Source organism: Bidens hawaiensis, unplaced genomic scaffold (assembly GCF_021521415.1).
Source record: "Bidens hawaiensis isolate Kalapana, Puna unplaced genomic scaffold, B.hawaiensis_p1.1 tig00051308_1, whole genome shotgun sequence".
NCBI classification, from domain to species: Eukaryota; Viridiplantae; Streptophyta; class Magnoliopsida; order Asterales; family Asteraceae; genus Bidens; species Bidens hawaiensis.
The window spans coordinates 1-13661 of record NW_027506185.1 but is presented as its reverse complement, the minus strand read 5'-3'; the positions used below and the strand labels follow the sequence as shown (position 1 = coordinate 13661).

General features: G+C 34.9%; 1 protein-coding gene across 1 annotated transcript; it reads left to right on the top strand.

Moving 5' to 3' along the window:
- Positions 1-1482: 1482 nt before the first annotated feature.
- Positions 1483-6547, top strand: LOC143617014 (protein XRI1-like). The gene is made up of 9 exons (XM_077089691.1): positions 1483-1505; positions 2366-2412; positions 2510-2632; positions 2711-2859; positions 2938-3001; positions 3782-3881; positions 3977-4011; positions 4087-4170; positions 6097-6547. The coding sequence occupies exons 1-9, from the start codon at positions 1483-1485 to the stop codon at positions 6372-6374; spliced, it is 903 nt and encodes a 300-aa protein (XP_076945806.1). The 3' UTR covers positions 6375-6547.
- The last annotated feature ends 7114 nt before the right edge of the window (positions 6548-13661 follow it).

The following is a 13661-nucleotide window of genomic DNA, read 5'->3' as shown; positions in this document are numbered from 1 at the left end:
GAAGAAATTCTTGATCCAGAAGTACCGTATCTGAGTGCAATCAGTGCATTAATGTTCCTTGCGAGCCATACACTACCAGATATATCATTTTCATTAAATTTGTTGGCAAGGTATAGTTCATGCCCAACAAGGAGACATTGGAATTGGGTAAAACAAATATTTCGATATCTCCAAGGAACTAAAGATATGGGCTTGTATTTTACTAATCAATCGAAAACAAGTTTGGTTGGTTTTCAGATGCAGGGTATTTGTCTGATCCTCATACTGGCCGATCCCAAGCAGGATATTTATTCACACATGGAGGCACTGCAATTTCATGGCGTTCTGTGAAGCAAACAATCACAGCCACTTCTTCTAACCATGCAGAATTGTTGGCAATCCTTGAAGCTAGTCAAGAATGTGTTTGGTTGAGAATTATAATACAACACCTTCATGGATCTTGTGGTATTCCTTCTGCAGACGAGGGACCGACAGGTTACATGAAGACAATGCAGCATGCATTGCACAACTTAAGGAAGGATACACCAAAGGAGACAGAACCAAACATATCTCGCCAAAATTCTTTTTCACACATGATCTACAAAAGAATGGAGATATTATCGTTCAACAAATTCGCTCTAGCAAAAATTTGGCAGACTTGTTTACTAAATCACTTCCGACCTCAACATTCAAGAAATTAGTTCACGGGATCGGGATGCGTCGACTCAAGGAGCTAAAATCATCAGGGGGAGAATAATACGCGCTGCACTCTTTTTTTCTTAGCTATGGTTTTATCCCACTGGGTTTTCCTAACAAGGTTTTTTATGAGTCAGCATTAACAAACGTATTTGATCATGTGGATAGTCAAGGGGAGTGTTATAAATTATCATTAATAGTGACTATCTACATACAAGTATGCCATAATATTAGGACTCTTCATGTACTTAACTTCTCTTTATGATTAATGTAATGAGCCTATATATAGAGATCTTGTACTCAATATTAAAAAAGAATGAAAATCATTTCTCCCATTTTCTCGATATTGCTAATAGGTTCTAGTTATATCATAACATTTTTCACTTTTTTATATTTATTTGAATTTTTAGTTATTAATCGAGTTTGATCGTGTTTCATAATCAAGAATAATTTCTGTTTTGGACATAGAATGGTAAGTTGGTAACTATATCGCATCAAACTATCAAACTCTTTTAGAAAAAGGAAAAAAATTGCACTTTGTTTTAGAGAAACAAGACTAGATATTATTATTATTCATATTATGATAACACATAAATAAATCTAGCAAAAAGTTGAGTGTCGTTTAGCTGTATAAACATACATTCCTAAAAAAGAGGGTTGTGGTGCGATTGCCTGCGGTTGTTTCCATACCCATTTACACACTTTCCCACAACTTCTTCTATTCTGTTCCTTCTTCTACACACCTCTTCAACTTCAACTGTCTATTTTCATTTCATTCCAGATTTTATTATTAGTCACTCAAACCAAATGAACTACAATGATGAAGACAAGTAAGTCTTAACAAATACTACTCTGCTTCTTCCTTCCTGTGCTATATTCATCCTTTGATTTTGTTTGCTACCTTAGGGCTTTTTAATCTTGTGGTTATTATACCTTGTTTGTGTATTTATATGTGGTTTCACAACAATGCAGATAGATTATTATATTATGCCCATTTTAGGGATACAAATAAAGTATTTGAGACTTTGGTTTTGCTTCATTTCATGACTTTTGCTTAGGGGTGTGAAAATTTGCGGGTTTTGGGTCAGTTAACAAGGTTTAGCTAAATGGGTCGGGTATGGGTCAACCTGGGTGTCCACTTGTTGACTCGTTTAACCTTTTTCTTTTTAGAACGGCGACTTTGTTGTTTGTTTGTTAGGATACCACACTCTCCAATTTGGGAACCCCGTTGCCCCACTCTGGCCAGACTATGTTGTCTTAACGGGGCCCACATTGGCTTTAAAGTTTGGCTTGGGTGTTCCCCCGCCGCCGACTATCATTTGACAGTCGTTGTGCCACCATAAGAGCAGAACTCTATGGTGTAGCACACGGTGGGACTAAAACTTAAAACTAAAAAGGAATTGACATTCATTTTATAATTAAACTGCAATTGTTTTGTATAAATTTGTATTCTTTGTTGTAAAAATATAACTTTAACATGGTAATATGATGGAAAGATAAAAAAAATAATTTTCAGGTCGGGTCAACCCGCTAATATGCAGGGCCATGTTCGGGTTTGGACCTGGAACACGACCTGTTCAAATTGTCGGGTTCGTGTCAAAGTCTTTTGCTTGCTAAATTAAGTATTGAAATGAAGTTGAGGATCTGGAATTTGATTTTATTCATGATTTTCTTTAATGTTGAATTTCAGCACGGAGATGTGGGATTGGCAAGATGAAGATTACAGTTTGCAAACACGTAAGATTTAGTTCAACATACAGTTATTTATCTCGCATTAACATGATCAACATGCGACAATTTTTTAAAAATTTTAATCGGTTAAAATGGTTGTAAGCAGATGCTTCTAATAGCCTATGGAACAATGTAATTGAAAATCAAGATGATTTTTCTTGCGTGTTTAACGAAACGACTCCAGCAAAGTCCCCTGAGGATTTGGAGTATCAAGTTAACTACAATGGTACATTTTAACATTTTTATTCTAACATAGGTATAAACTTGTTACATTAATAATCTAATACAAGGAATAAAAATGCAGAAAACATAAACAAGGGAACCGAGCCATGTAAAGAAACATTTTCACAAGCAAAAAGACGCCGAATGCTGCATTTTGATAATGAAATTTCGGATGTGGATATTATGCCATTTTATGAAGAGGACTATTCATCTGTATATCTAAAAACCAAGGTTAGTTAAATTTATTTTCAAATTATTATTTTTTATCAAGTGAAATAATTTATTATATTTTAGGTGTTAAACGAGCAGGAATGGGATACTTCAATGGATGAAGCTTTATCTGATATGAACCAATGGGTTGCTGGATTTGCAGGTTTGACTTTTAAATAACCGAACAGTTGACTTTTACTCGCATTTCTTACAAAAGTAACTGTGCTCACATTTTAATTACTATTTTCTTAAATATTACGACTTTAAACGATCTAGGCCTGTAAACGAACCAAACTTTCAGTGAGCCATTCGGCTGGAAGTTCGTTTAATGACCCTTTTTGTTCATTAAGTTCAATGAACGGGCATGAACAGTAGAACGCGTGTCTCGTTTGCTCATTTATGTTCGTGAACGTTCATTTATGATCGTTTATATGCTCAGTCGTTTATGCTTGTTTATGATTGTAGGTTTATGTTTGTTTTAAGTCTGTTGGTTTATGTTCGTTCATATATTTACATAAACTTTTAGGCCCTTTACAATTTTTCTGGTTTTAGTAATTTCTTTAGCCTAATTGTTTGATGCTCACGTTTACTTTTAGCTGGTATTTGGCCATCTGTGCTCATTTATGTTCGTTTGTGTGTGCAAAATGTTCAGTTAACTTTACTATTAACAAATGAACATGAACGAACATAAACATACATGAACATATTCATTTTGTTAACGAACAAACACGAACGAGAAACCCTGTTCGCTCAATTTCATGTTTGATCATTTGCTCGGTTAAAGTTAAACGAACGAACACGAACACACTGTTCGGTTCGTTTACATGCCTACCAACACCTTCATGATTGTTTCTTTTAAAATTTTTTACTTTGATCATCTACCATATATCAAAAATACCAAAATCTTTATATTAATTATGACCAATTAATTCATTGTTTACAGATGACACATCTTGTAACGGGGGTCTAGATCAGTCTTCAGAGGAATGGCTAGCCGATTGTTTAATAAACGTTACGGAAATGCATATAAACATTGATGATTCGTATGTTTTTGACTTTCTGTCAACTCTATGATAATTCATTAAATTAACTATTAACGACTGGAATATTAATTTAATTACCAATATGTGCAAAACAGGAATCCATCTGCTGCTATCCAGATTGATCCTACCGGTACACAAACTATATTCAAATATTTCATAATCTTCACTTATATGCAATATCTGTCACTAAATCGTAACTTTATAGAGTCAAACGATTCTGAACATGAGAACGGATGTGGTGCCAGTCAAACTCTCTCCACTCCTACTCGTAAAAATATCGTCCTAAAAGGTTTGTTTCATATCTGATGTTTTTTTTTTCATTTCCTAATCGTTCATTTCAAATAAATACCATTTCTGATAGTTTATGCAAAGGTTTAAATGAGCTGAGCCTAAGCTCAGCTCGGCTCATTTACTTAAGAGAGCTCTAGTTTAAGCTATGTCTAAAGCTTGAGCTTGGCTCGTTTATTTTTAGTTATTATACATATATACATGTATAAGTGTTTTCACATATATATTTATACTTGTAACTATATAGTTTCTTAGGTGTAAAATGACTAAAATACCCTTCCATCTAAATAAGTAACAAACGGTGTTAGTGTCATGGAATGAAAATGATTAAATTGGACGGGGGGACTAAAACTGTGAAAAAGAGTTTTGGAATAACACTGAGGTTTTTGCCAAACTACAGGGGCAAAAACCGTTCTTAACTCTATATTATTAAGTTTTATTAATCATATTTTTACATAAAATAAATTTATTATATAAATATATATATTTATTTTATCAAACAAAGTTTATGTCTTTATATAAATAATTGGCTCGTTTAAGCTCGCGAGCCTATACAAGTTCAGGCTCGAGCTCGCTAATGAAACAAACTATATACTAGTTTAGTAATAGTTAATACATTAGTTATATGAGTAAAGTGCCGTTTTCGTCCCTAAGGTATGATCAGTTGTGCGAGTTTCGTCCAAAAAGATTCTTTTTTGCATCTGGAACCTTGAGGTTTTGCATTTCTTGCCATTTTCATCCAATTCGTTAACTTTATTAACTTTTAACGTTATCTTAAGGACAATTTTGTCTTTTACCCTATTTGTTTATTTAATTGCAAATATTATGTATTTTTTCAACCAACATCCTTTAACACACACCCAACCAAACCTTTTCTCATCTTTGTACATCTCAAAATCCACACACCATCTCCATCTTCTTTGATTAACCAAGAAACACCCTCACCGGCAACCACTGCAACCTCTGCAGTCTCCGGCAACCACCACAATAACCACTGCAACCTCTGGACAAGATTCCCCTCGAAGACGATTCATTCTTGTAAAGATAATGCCTTTCAATTTTTTTTTTGCATCCGGAGAGCACCAAATAGATTTTGCAGGTGGGTTGCCACGATGGAGAAAACCGAGAAAAAAATCACGACGTTTGCGGGCGGGGTTCTTCGGTTTTGGGTGGAGAAACACATAAATGTTTTTGATTTCTTCAAAGCATTGGATTCGTGGAGGTGTGTACTGTTGAGGCGACCGGTGGTAGTGAGGTGTGGCAGTGGTGACCGGTGGCGGTGGGTGGTGTAGGGGTCTGATTTTGGCTGAAAATTGGCAGGAGTTTTAGTCGGGGTAGAAGGTTGTGGCGATGGTTTCCGGCAGGAGTGACGGGATGGGTTGGGGTCAAGGTTGTGTTTTTCGACATGGTGGTGCAATCGGAGAAGGTGCGTAGTGGTACTGTTTCTAGCGGCTGGTATATCTCCGTCATCTCCGGCGATTCGTCTCATTCAAGGCTATAAATTCATCAGGTTGGGGTTATGTTGAAAAGTGGGGAGAATGGGGAGAGTGATGCTGGTGAAAGATTAGATGATGAGGATGGTGGGTCCCACTTGTCTTTTATTAATTGTTTTCTTCATTATCAATGGCCCCTTGTATTTTATTGAGTTAGAAAATAAACAAATGGATATAAAGACGGAAATGCCTTAATTTAACGTTAAAACTAACAGAGTTGGTGAATTGGATGGAAATGGCAAGAAATGTAAAACCTCAAGGTTCCAGATGCAAAAAAATTAATTTTTAGACCAAATCGCATAAGTGATCAAACCTCAGGGACGAAAATGGCACTTTACTCTAGTTATATATAAAATCACAACACATGGTTGATCCGTTTTCACAAGAACCTGCTTTCTTGTTTGATCTTAATCTTGCCTTCTTGTAATGTTCAGGAAAAAGGTCTTTTACCAAGACACCTACAAAGATGGCATCATCGGTTGTGCTTCCATTTGCCTTTGTAAAACCGTGTGGTATGCAAGGAGCGGTTACAATAAAAGACATAAACCAGAAAATATTGACTCCACCGCCCTTAAAATCAAAGAAAAATAAGGAAAATGCCACTAAATCATACCTGACTTCCGCCTTTTCAGGCAAACCCGTTGTTGGAAAGACCAAGATTCGAACCGAAGGAGGAAAGGGGAGTATTACAATAATGAGAACCAAAGGATGATCAGGGAAGGGCATTTTGGTCCTTTTAATTAATCTATTTTTGTGAGTAATCTCTCCATAAAAAATGAGAAAAAGACCTAACAGAAAAGGTTGAAAGAGAAGCATTTTGGTGGTCATTAATAAGTTATCAAACTATGCAAAGTGTTTGTATCTTGATGAAATGGTTTTGGTTGGCAGATTCCGGTTTTTATCTTTTTGTATGTAGAAAACGCAACTAAAACTATTTTGTATTTGTATGTTGTTTTGTGATATGTTATTGTCAAGTGGGCTGGGTCTGGTTGTCTATTTCACAATCATAAATAATGGGGTGTTTGGATGCAGCGCTATGCATCTAGTGCATCAAACTGAGAACCGGTTTAAATTTTGACGAGGTGTACGAATGGATGCATGTAGCATCATAACTTTTGAGCCGAGAACTGAACCGAAAATCACAAAGGTAGTTAAACGACGGTGAAAATGGTTGGTTTAAATTTTGATGTTACTCCACTTGTGCGTTTGATGTATGAATGAATGATTCAAAGTTGTCATAAAAGTTCATAATTATATTACATGGATATGGGCGTTTAATGGCAAGTGCCCATATTTGATGGTATGTACAAGAGTTGGTGCAATGAAGTCCAAGCTTATATGGCAGTAATAGCAAAATTGGATGGGTTGGATAATGAATGTTTGTTAAAATCGGTTACTTTTATGCGAAGGTTGCTTTTCGGGTTATTTGAAGGGTTATTATATACAAACACCATTCCCATGGTGTGTGAATAAGGCTATACGGCTCGTATCGTATAGGCCTAACTTATTAACATGCGTACGGAGGTGACAGTATGGCAGCTTTTTGCAGTCTATACGAGCCGTATAGACCCTACACAAGTCGTATAGATATTCTTGTTCGTATAGACCCTATACGAGCCATATAGACCTATACCAGCTGTATAGGGTCTATACGACTCATATGGACTGCATGTCAGCTGTACTTTGGTCAGATATTTATAATTATTTTATGGTTTATACGAGCCGTATAGATGGTGTACGACTCGTATAGGCCAGGTATCGGTTTTTCTTGTTCCAAACGTAATTATTTTTATGGCAGTTATATTTCAAAAACTTAGTTAACTCACATGGGCGTCAATCAAAATGAATTGCATGACCACACATAAAAAGTCATTACCAAAAACGCTCATCGTGTTCGCATGTTTTTATGTATATAGCAAAATTTAAATTACGTGTTTCTATTTTGTAAACAACTCGGATGTTATTTTTAATATTTTGTAATTTTAAAAAATCGAAAAAAATACTGTATGAGTCAAACAGACTCTATACGAGTTTACGGCTTGTATATAGGCTATATGATGCAAATAAACGAAAACTGACACACCTGACCGAAAATGACTTGACACTACACCTATACGAGTTGTATAGGCCCTATACGACTCGTATAGGCCCTCTTGGTGTGTGAATAACCTCCTTGATGTATGAATAACCTAAGCCTATTTGAATTGGTTGGGTGGGTGAACCAATGAGAAAAGACGGGGATCTTTATGATCTCTGGTTTGATTTTGAGGGCGTTCAAGTTTTACCATCAGTGGGCCTTCCGGCCGGTGGGTTACCCTGAAACTAGAGATATTTGGATGCGCTTAAAGGCTTTGTACAACTAGGTTGGGCCAGTTGGTTGTGGTTTTTTACCATTTGTTCACCCTGTGCGACTACCTAGATAATTCTCTGTTTGTTGGTTGTTCAAAAAAAAAATGAATAGTCAAATTAATTCAAAATAAATATAAATATTGTCTTAAATTCAATTCCCGAAATAAACCCACTCCACAATGAGACCCTTGAGGATTTCCCCCCACGTTCGGAGAGGTGCGAATTTGACGTCTACAAACGAAACGGCTATGATTGAGTTAAGGGGGCGTTAGAACTTATTAAGACTCCGTGCATCCCTTCTTGGCTCCTTGGGGTTAGTGCTCCCAAGAGACAGCCATGCCAAACGGATAACCCTATTTAGATCTCATAAACTTGCCCCAGATAAACTGACCAACAACATAAGCCCCCGCAAGTTTGGCATGCAAATTTCCTGTCTAATTACCAACCCACCCTCCTTCATGGATTGACAAATGTTGTCCCGCCAGCTCCGTGGACCGCTCCTCGAGCCTGATAGGTGGTGGTATCACATCCTTCTCAAAGTAGTTTACTTGCTTAGCTCAAACATGCCAACAGCATTCCGTTCAATTACGCAAGATCCCGTCCCGAATAGACGAACAGGAACAAGCTGAAGAAGCTAGAGAGATTTGAGATTCCGTAAGTAACTCAGTGCTCCATACGTGAAAATTTCCCCTCATCCGGCTCATTCGAAACTTATGAATGTCAGGTCGGGGCTTTCTGCCTTGTTATCAAAAAGGGGCCGAGTTCCTTCGACATGGTTCTCTCAAGCGCCTTAGTATACTCTTCTTGTTCACCTATGTCAGTTTGGGCTACGGTTAATTCACCGGGAGGATGAGACTTGTCACATACATGCATTATTTGTTCGGAGTGTATGAACGCACAAATCTTAATTGGTCCCACAAAATAATTTAGTACATGTACGAGTAATGTACAAAGAAATCAATAGCAGGTAGTGGGATATAGAAAAATTTCCACACAAAGATTTTGTTTTACTATATTAATACATAAAACTTATTTTTAATTAAGTTATAAAAACTTAAGTGATGTAATATTTGAAAAAAAAACTGTAAATTGAAATAATATTCAAAGTAAGTAATATGTCAATATAATATAAATAAAAAGTTTTAAAAACTTGAAGAAAATGCCAAGTATTTAAAATTCAAATTTTGAAAAAATAAAAACATATCTATGTAGTTTTACACAAAGAACACATGTGTATCACATTTGTCCACTTTGAGTGCGTTTTCACACAAAAGTTGACATATGAGGTGTTTGTTCACACTAAAACCACCTGTAGTGGGGCGCCACCCCAACCATGGCGCCCCATAGCGACTGAACCACCGCCCCCGGGTTGCTCTGGGCGCCATTGGGGGGGGGGCTTCCCTCACAACATCGGAAGAGGGAGGAGAAGCGGAATCTGATTGGTTGCTTTATTTTTCTTCTTTTTAATATAAAAGTAACAATAAAATAATATTGATGAAATGATTTGAATGGGCTCCATCCACTACACCTCTTTTAGCTATAGCCGCTATGGTTACGTGGCGTCACATGACGCATAACGCCCCATAGGGACTTCATCAATTACACACAATTTTAATAGTCTAGACCAATTAAGTCCATCTGTGTTGAAGCATCTCGAGCACTCTAGAATTTCAAGCACCACCACTTCACCCATTTATCTTCTCTCCTCATCTCTCTTCTTCCTCTTCTCACATTACATGGTGGCTCAAGTGATAGCCATCCGAATGGCAGAAACAAGCTGCATTAACATGCTTAATGTTCACTTTATTATTTTATCAGGTTGTTAAGTTGTGTTAGTATACTATACCCACAAGCTTAATCTATTTTAACATTCTGGTGACAAAAAGTAAATTTTTTTTGCTTGAATCATAGGAACCTGAAAACAAATAAATGAGGATATTTAGCTTTTACATTATTGTTATCCATTTTAAGGATAATAAACTGAAATAAGAAAATACAATGCCAAATAGAAATTCAAAGGAATATAAATAACAATAAACTGAAATCCAAAAATATGATACGGCTTTTCAAAACCAAAATCCAAAGTCGTGCGCATCTGTCCCATCTCCATGGTCTCCTAAGGCATGAGAACAGCTGTGAGCTCGTTGGTGAAGTGTCAGATTCTGCTTTCTTGGAAACCCTTTGTTACATACTTCACAAACATACCTGGTTGCATACAATAGAATGTTGGGTGATACTCTTATAGCATTATCTGCATCTGGATCTGTTATCAATAAGCCAAAGTTCCAAATTAGAAAAAATAATAATAATTATATACGTAAAAGTAAAATAAGTATATTTCCCTAAGTTGATATCAAAACAATTCATAAATAGTTAATTTTTGATGGTTATACTTTTCAAGTTTCTTATTATCATACAAAAGGGCCAGCTAGCGGCGCAGTTTGTTGCCTCTTTGCCTTCTATGTGTTGTAAACTCTACGCATTAATGAAAGAATCAAATACACAGGTATAAGATAATAGAGTAATTACATAAAACTATTGAAGAACTTGCTTGAGCCTTGAGATTGATTGCTTTGGTTCATGAACTCCATGCTATTTTCTGTTCTTGTGGTGCCAAAGAACAATGTTGGTGAAGAAGATGATCCTTGGGCCATCTTGAGTATTCTTATTTGTGGAGTGTTGATGTTAGACTCCAAAAAAAAACACGCACACACACACATTTAAACATGGTTACCGGATGTATTCACCGTTGTATTAAGATTTCTCATTTGTCACCAAACGTGGCACTACACCTCTATGATGGATCCACTTGGGTGTGGATAATGTGAACTTACACATCTAGCTTGATCATGCTTTGTGCACTCTCAATTACAACTCATATTTACTTCATATATTCTACTTCTTGAAATAATGGCCCACATACTGTAGAACATGGATAGACATGATTGGTAAGGTATGTGCACCAAAAGTGCTTGAAGTCCAACAATAAGTGCGTGATAGAAAAGATGTTGCTTCTAAAATGATTTAATGGCTCTAGTTTCAGGGGGCATGCGTATAGACTTAGGAGTAGGTTTAGAGAGTTTGTTTAAGGAAAAAGTTGTATCGTGTGTATATATATGATGAAAATTTCTTGAGAATTGTGTATTACGCAGGTAATTAACTAATATAAAATATTTAGTAAATAATCAAAAGACAATTAATAATATACTTATAGTACATTGTTAATGCAAAGTCATCGTACAATAGAATTTGCAATAATGTGTCTTGAAGAAAACAATCTGCTTAACTAACATTATTTGTTGTGTTCCTTTGAGATTACACGGATTTTCTGAAAAAACGTAAAATATAAACAACAAAAATGATACACTCACTCACATAAAGTCAATAGAACGAAATTTGTTAAAATTTAAACATAATGAAATCCAAATCAGTATGAGTTTTTAAACTTTGTGATATAACTTGACTGTATAAAACTAATTTAAGATTTTTTTTCCTTACTAATATTATTATTTTCAATGCACTTATAAGTTAAAAGCTAACTTTAGAATTCTTGAAATTAAAATTAGGTATGCGATTACAACTATGAAAAAATAAGTGTTCAGTAGCCTGGAAAAATTTATAAAAATACATTATTTATTGTGTTAATAATGAGTTTTATAACTTGTCTGTATAAAATTAATATAAAATATATAAAAATAATATTTTAATATTTTGAAAATTGTTTAGAAAAAACGTTTTTTCAGATTATCTAGTTATAAAAAATGGGAAACATAACATGTATGATAGTTAGTAGTTATTTTCAAATCTGGGTTTTTATTTTGGTTTGTTGTTAAAATGCAATACTAATTATACATCTCTTATAATTTTATTTTTCTTTTAAAAAGAAAAAAAACTTTATTTATTCATAGAACCTACATATACATATAGGTAAAGATTTAAACATCGAACAACATTGAAACACATTGTTTAGCGTGTTTTTTTTTGTATATAACATACACATTGTTAGTTTAAGTGTGGTTCGGATGGGGCTTAAGCTCCTGCTGTTGTTACCGGTGTTTCAAAGTCGTGCACTATCGTTCCATCTCCATGGCCAAATTGTCCACTTCCATAACCATAGCCATAGTAACTACCATTCCCGTAACTTCCAACAACACAAAAGCCACTCTCGGGGTACAACATTCCACTTCGACTAGCGTTATGTATAGCTGGTGTCATATTAAGAGAATTCGAAAAATCATACACCAAACTATTATTTGGGCATTTTACCAGTATACTTGTTTTTTTTTTTACAAAATTTTGAAATGCTGACTGAGCGTCACATGACGTAAAATGCCTGGAGGTGTTTAGTTTTAACTACGTACGATTTTACAACCACAAAATTGTGGAATATAGTCCCACATGAGACATGGGTGAAATAGGTGAAAAAATTAGTTAAAAAAGATAATCATTTCACACACATCCGATCACTTAAAAAAAGACGACGACGACGACAACAACAACAACAAAAGCAGTGAGGCGTTTTAGCAGGGGAAAGAGCCCCATAATGCCGGCCACTCTGCCCCTGGGCACTTTGGGGACAAAAGTGGCTTGGGCGTTTTGTGCAACACTCCAAGGTGGGCTTGACTTTGTTCCACGAATGAAGAGAAGGTGGAGGGCGTTTTCCCGTTGCACCATGGTCCAAGGATGATAATGCCTACACAAACATATATAATATACTCAGAAGAAAGAATCCCCTCCATGTTGGCTAAACAAATTCTACCTTATCTTTACTATATATAAAGCATGAGCGATGGGCAAAATTAAGAGTGTAATTTTAAGAGTTTTACAACTCATAAAGCACATGTTACAAGCTTCAAGATGGGTAAAAAGGTCATTGCAACATCAAATATAATGTGTGCTCCATATTAATTAAAATAGTTACAATTTATTCCCTTTAAATATAGTTAACTTTTGTAAATTTTAAAGATTCTTACATAATTACCCCCTCATCTTTAACACTCAATTTGACAACTTTATTTAAAGTTCTTATTCTTTATATATATTTTAATATATTATGCTATAAAAAATACCGGACTTACCATTGCAACGCTTCGATGTAAATTTTATGCAACATCGACTTATCAATTATAATGTACAAGTTTACTATGCAATAATGTACAAGTCCACTAAGCATTATTATAATATGGTTGGTAGTTACAAACTTTCGAATTACACCCCTAGAACAATGAACCAATTTTCCCTTTGAAGCTAACAAAATTGAAAATTGTTTATTAAAATAGTATTCTTATAATCTAATGTCAAATGAGATACATCATAATTTCACATATTTATTTTTACTAAACACAATTAAAGAATGATAGACCAAAATCACATTTCTTTTTATATTTTTAAAATCACGTCTGTTATTTGTTATATAGCCGATATGTAAAACATCAGTCCACTTCAAAGCATATATATTTTGAATAGATGAAATTATTTTTATTTATTTATGAGCAAAAACGAGGGAAAATGACAAAATTAAAATTAAAAAAATCACATAATCATAAATATTAAAACTATATATGAGTAAATATAGACGCATTTTTACTTCAAAAGAATATATATATTATATTATGGTGACTGACATAAATGTATAATCATATAAAATAAA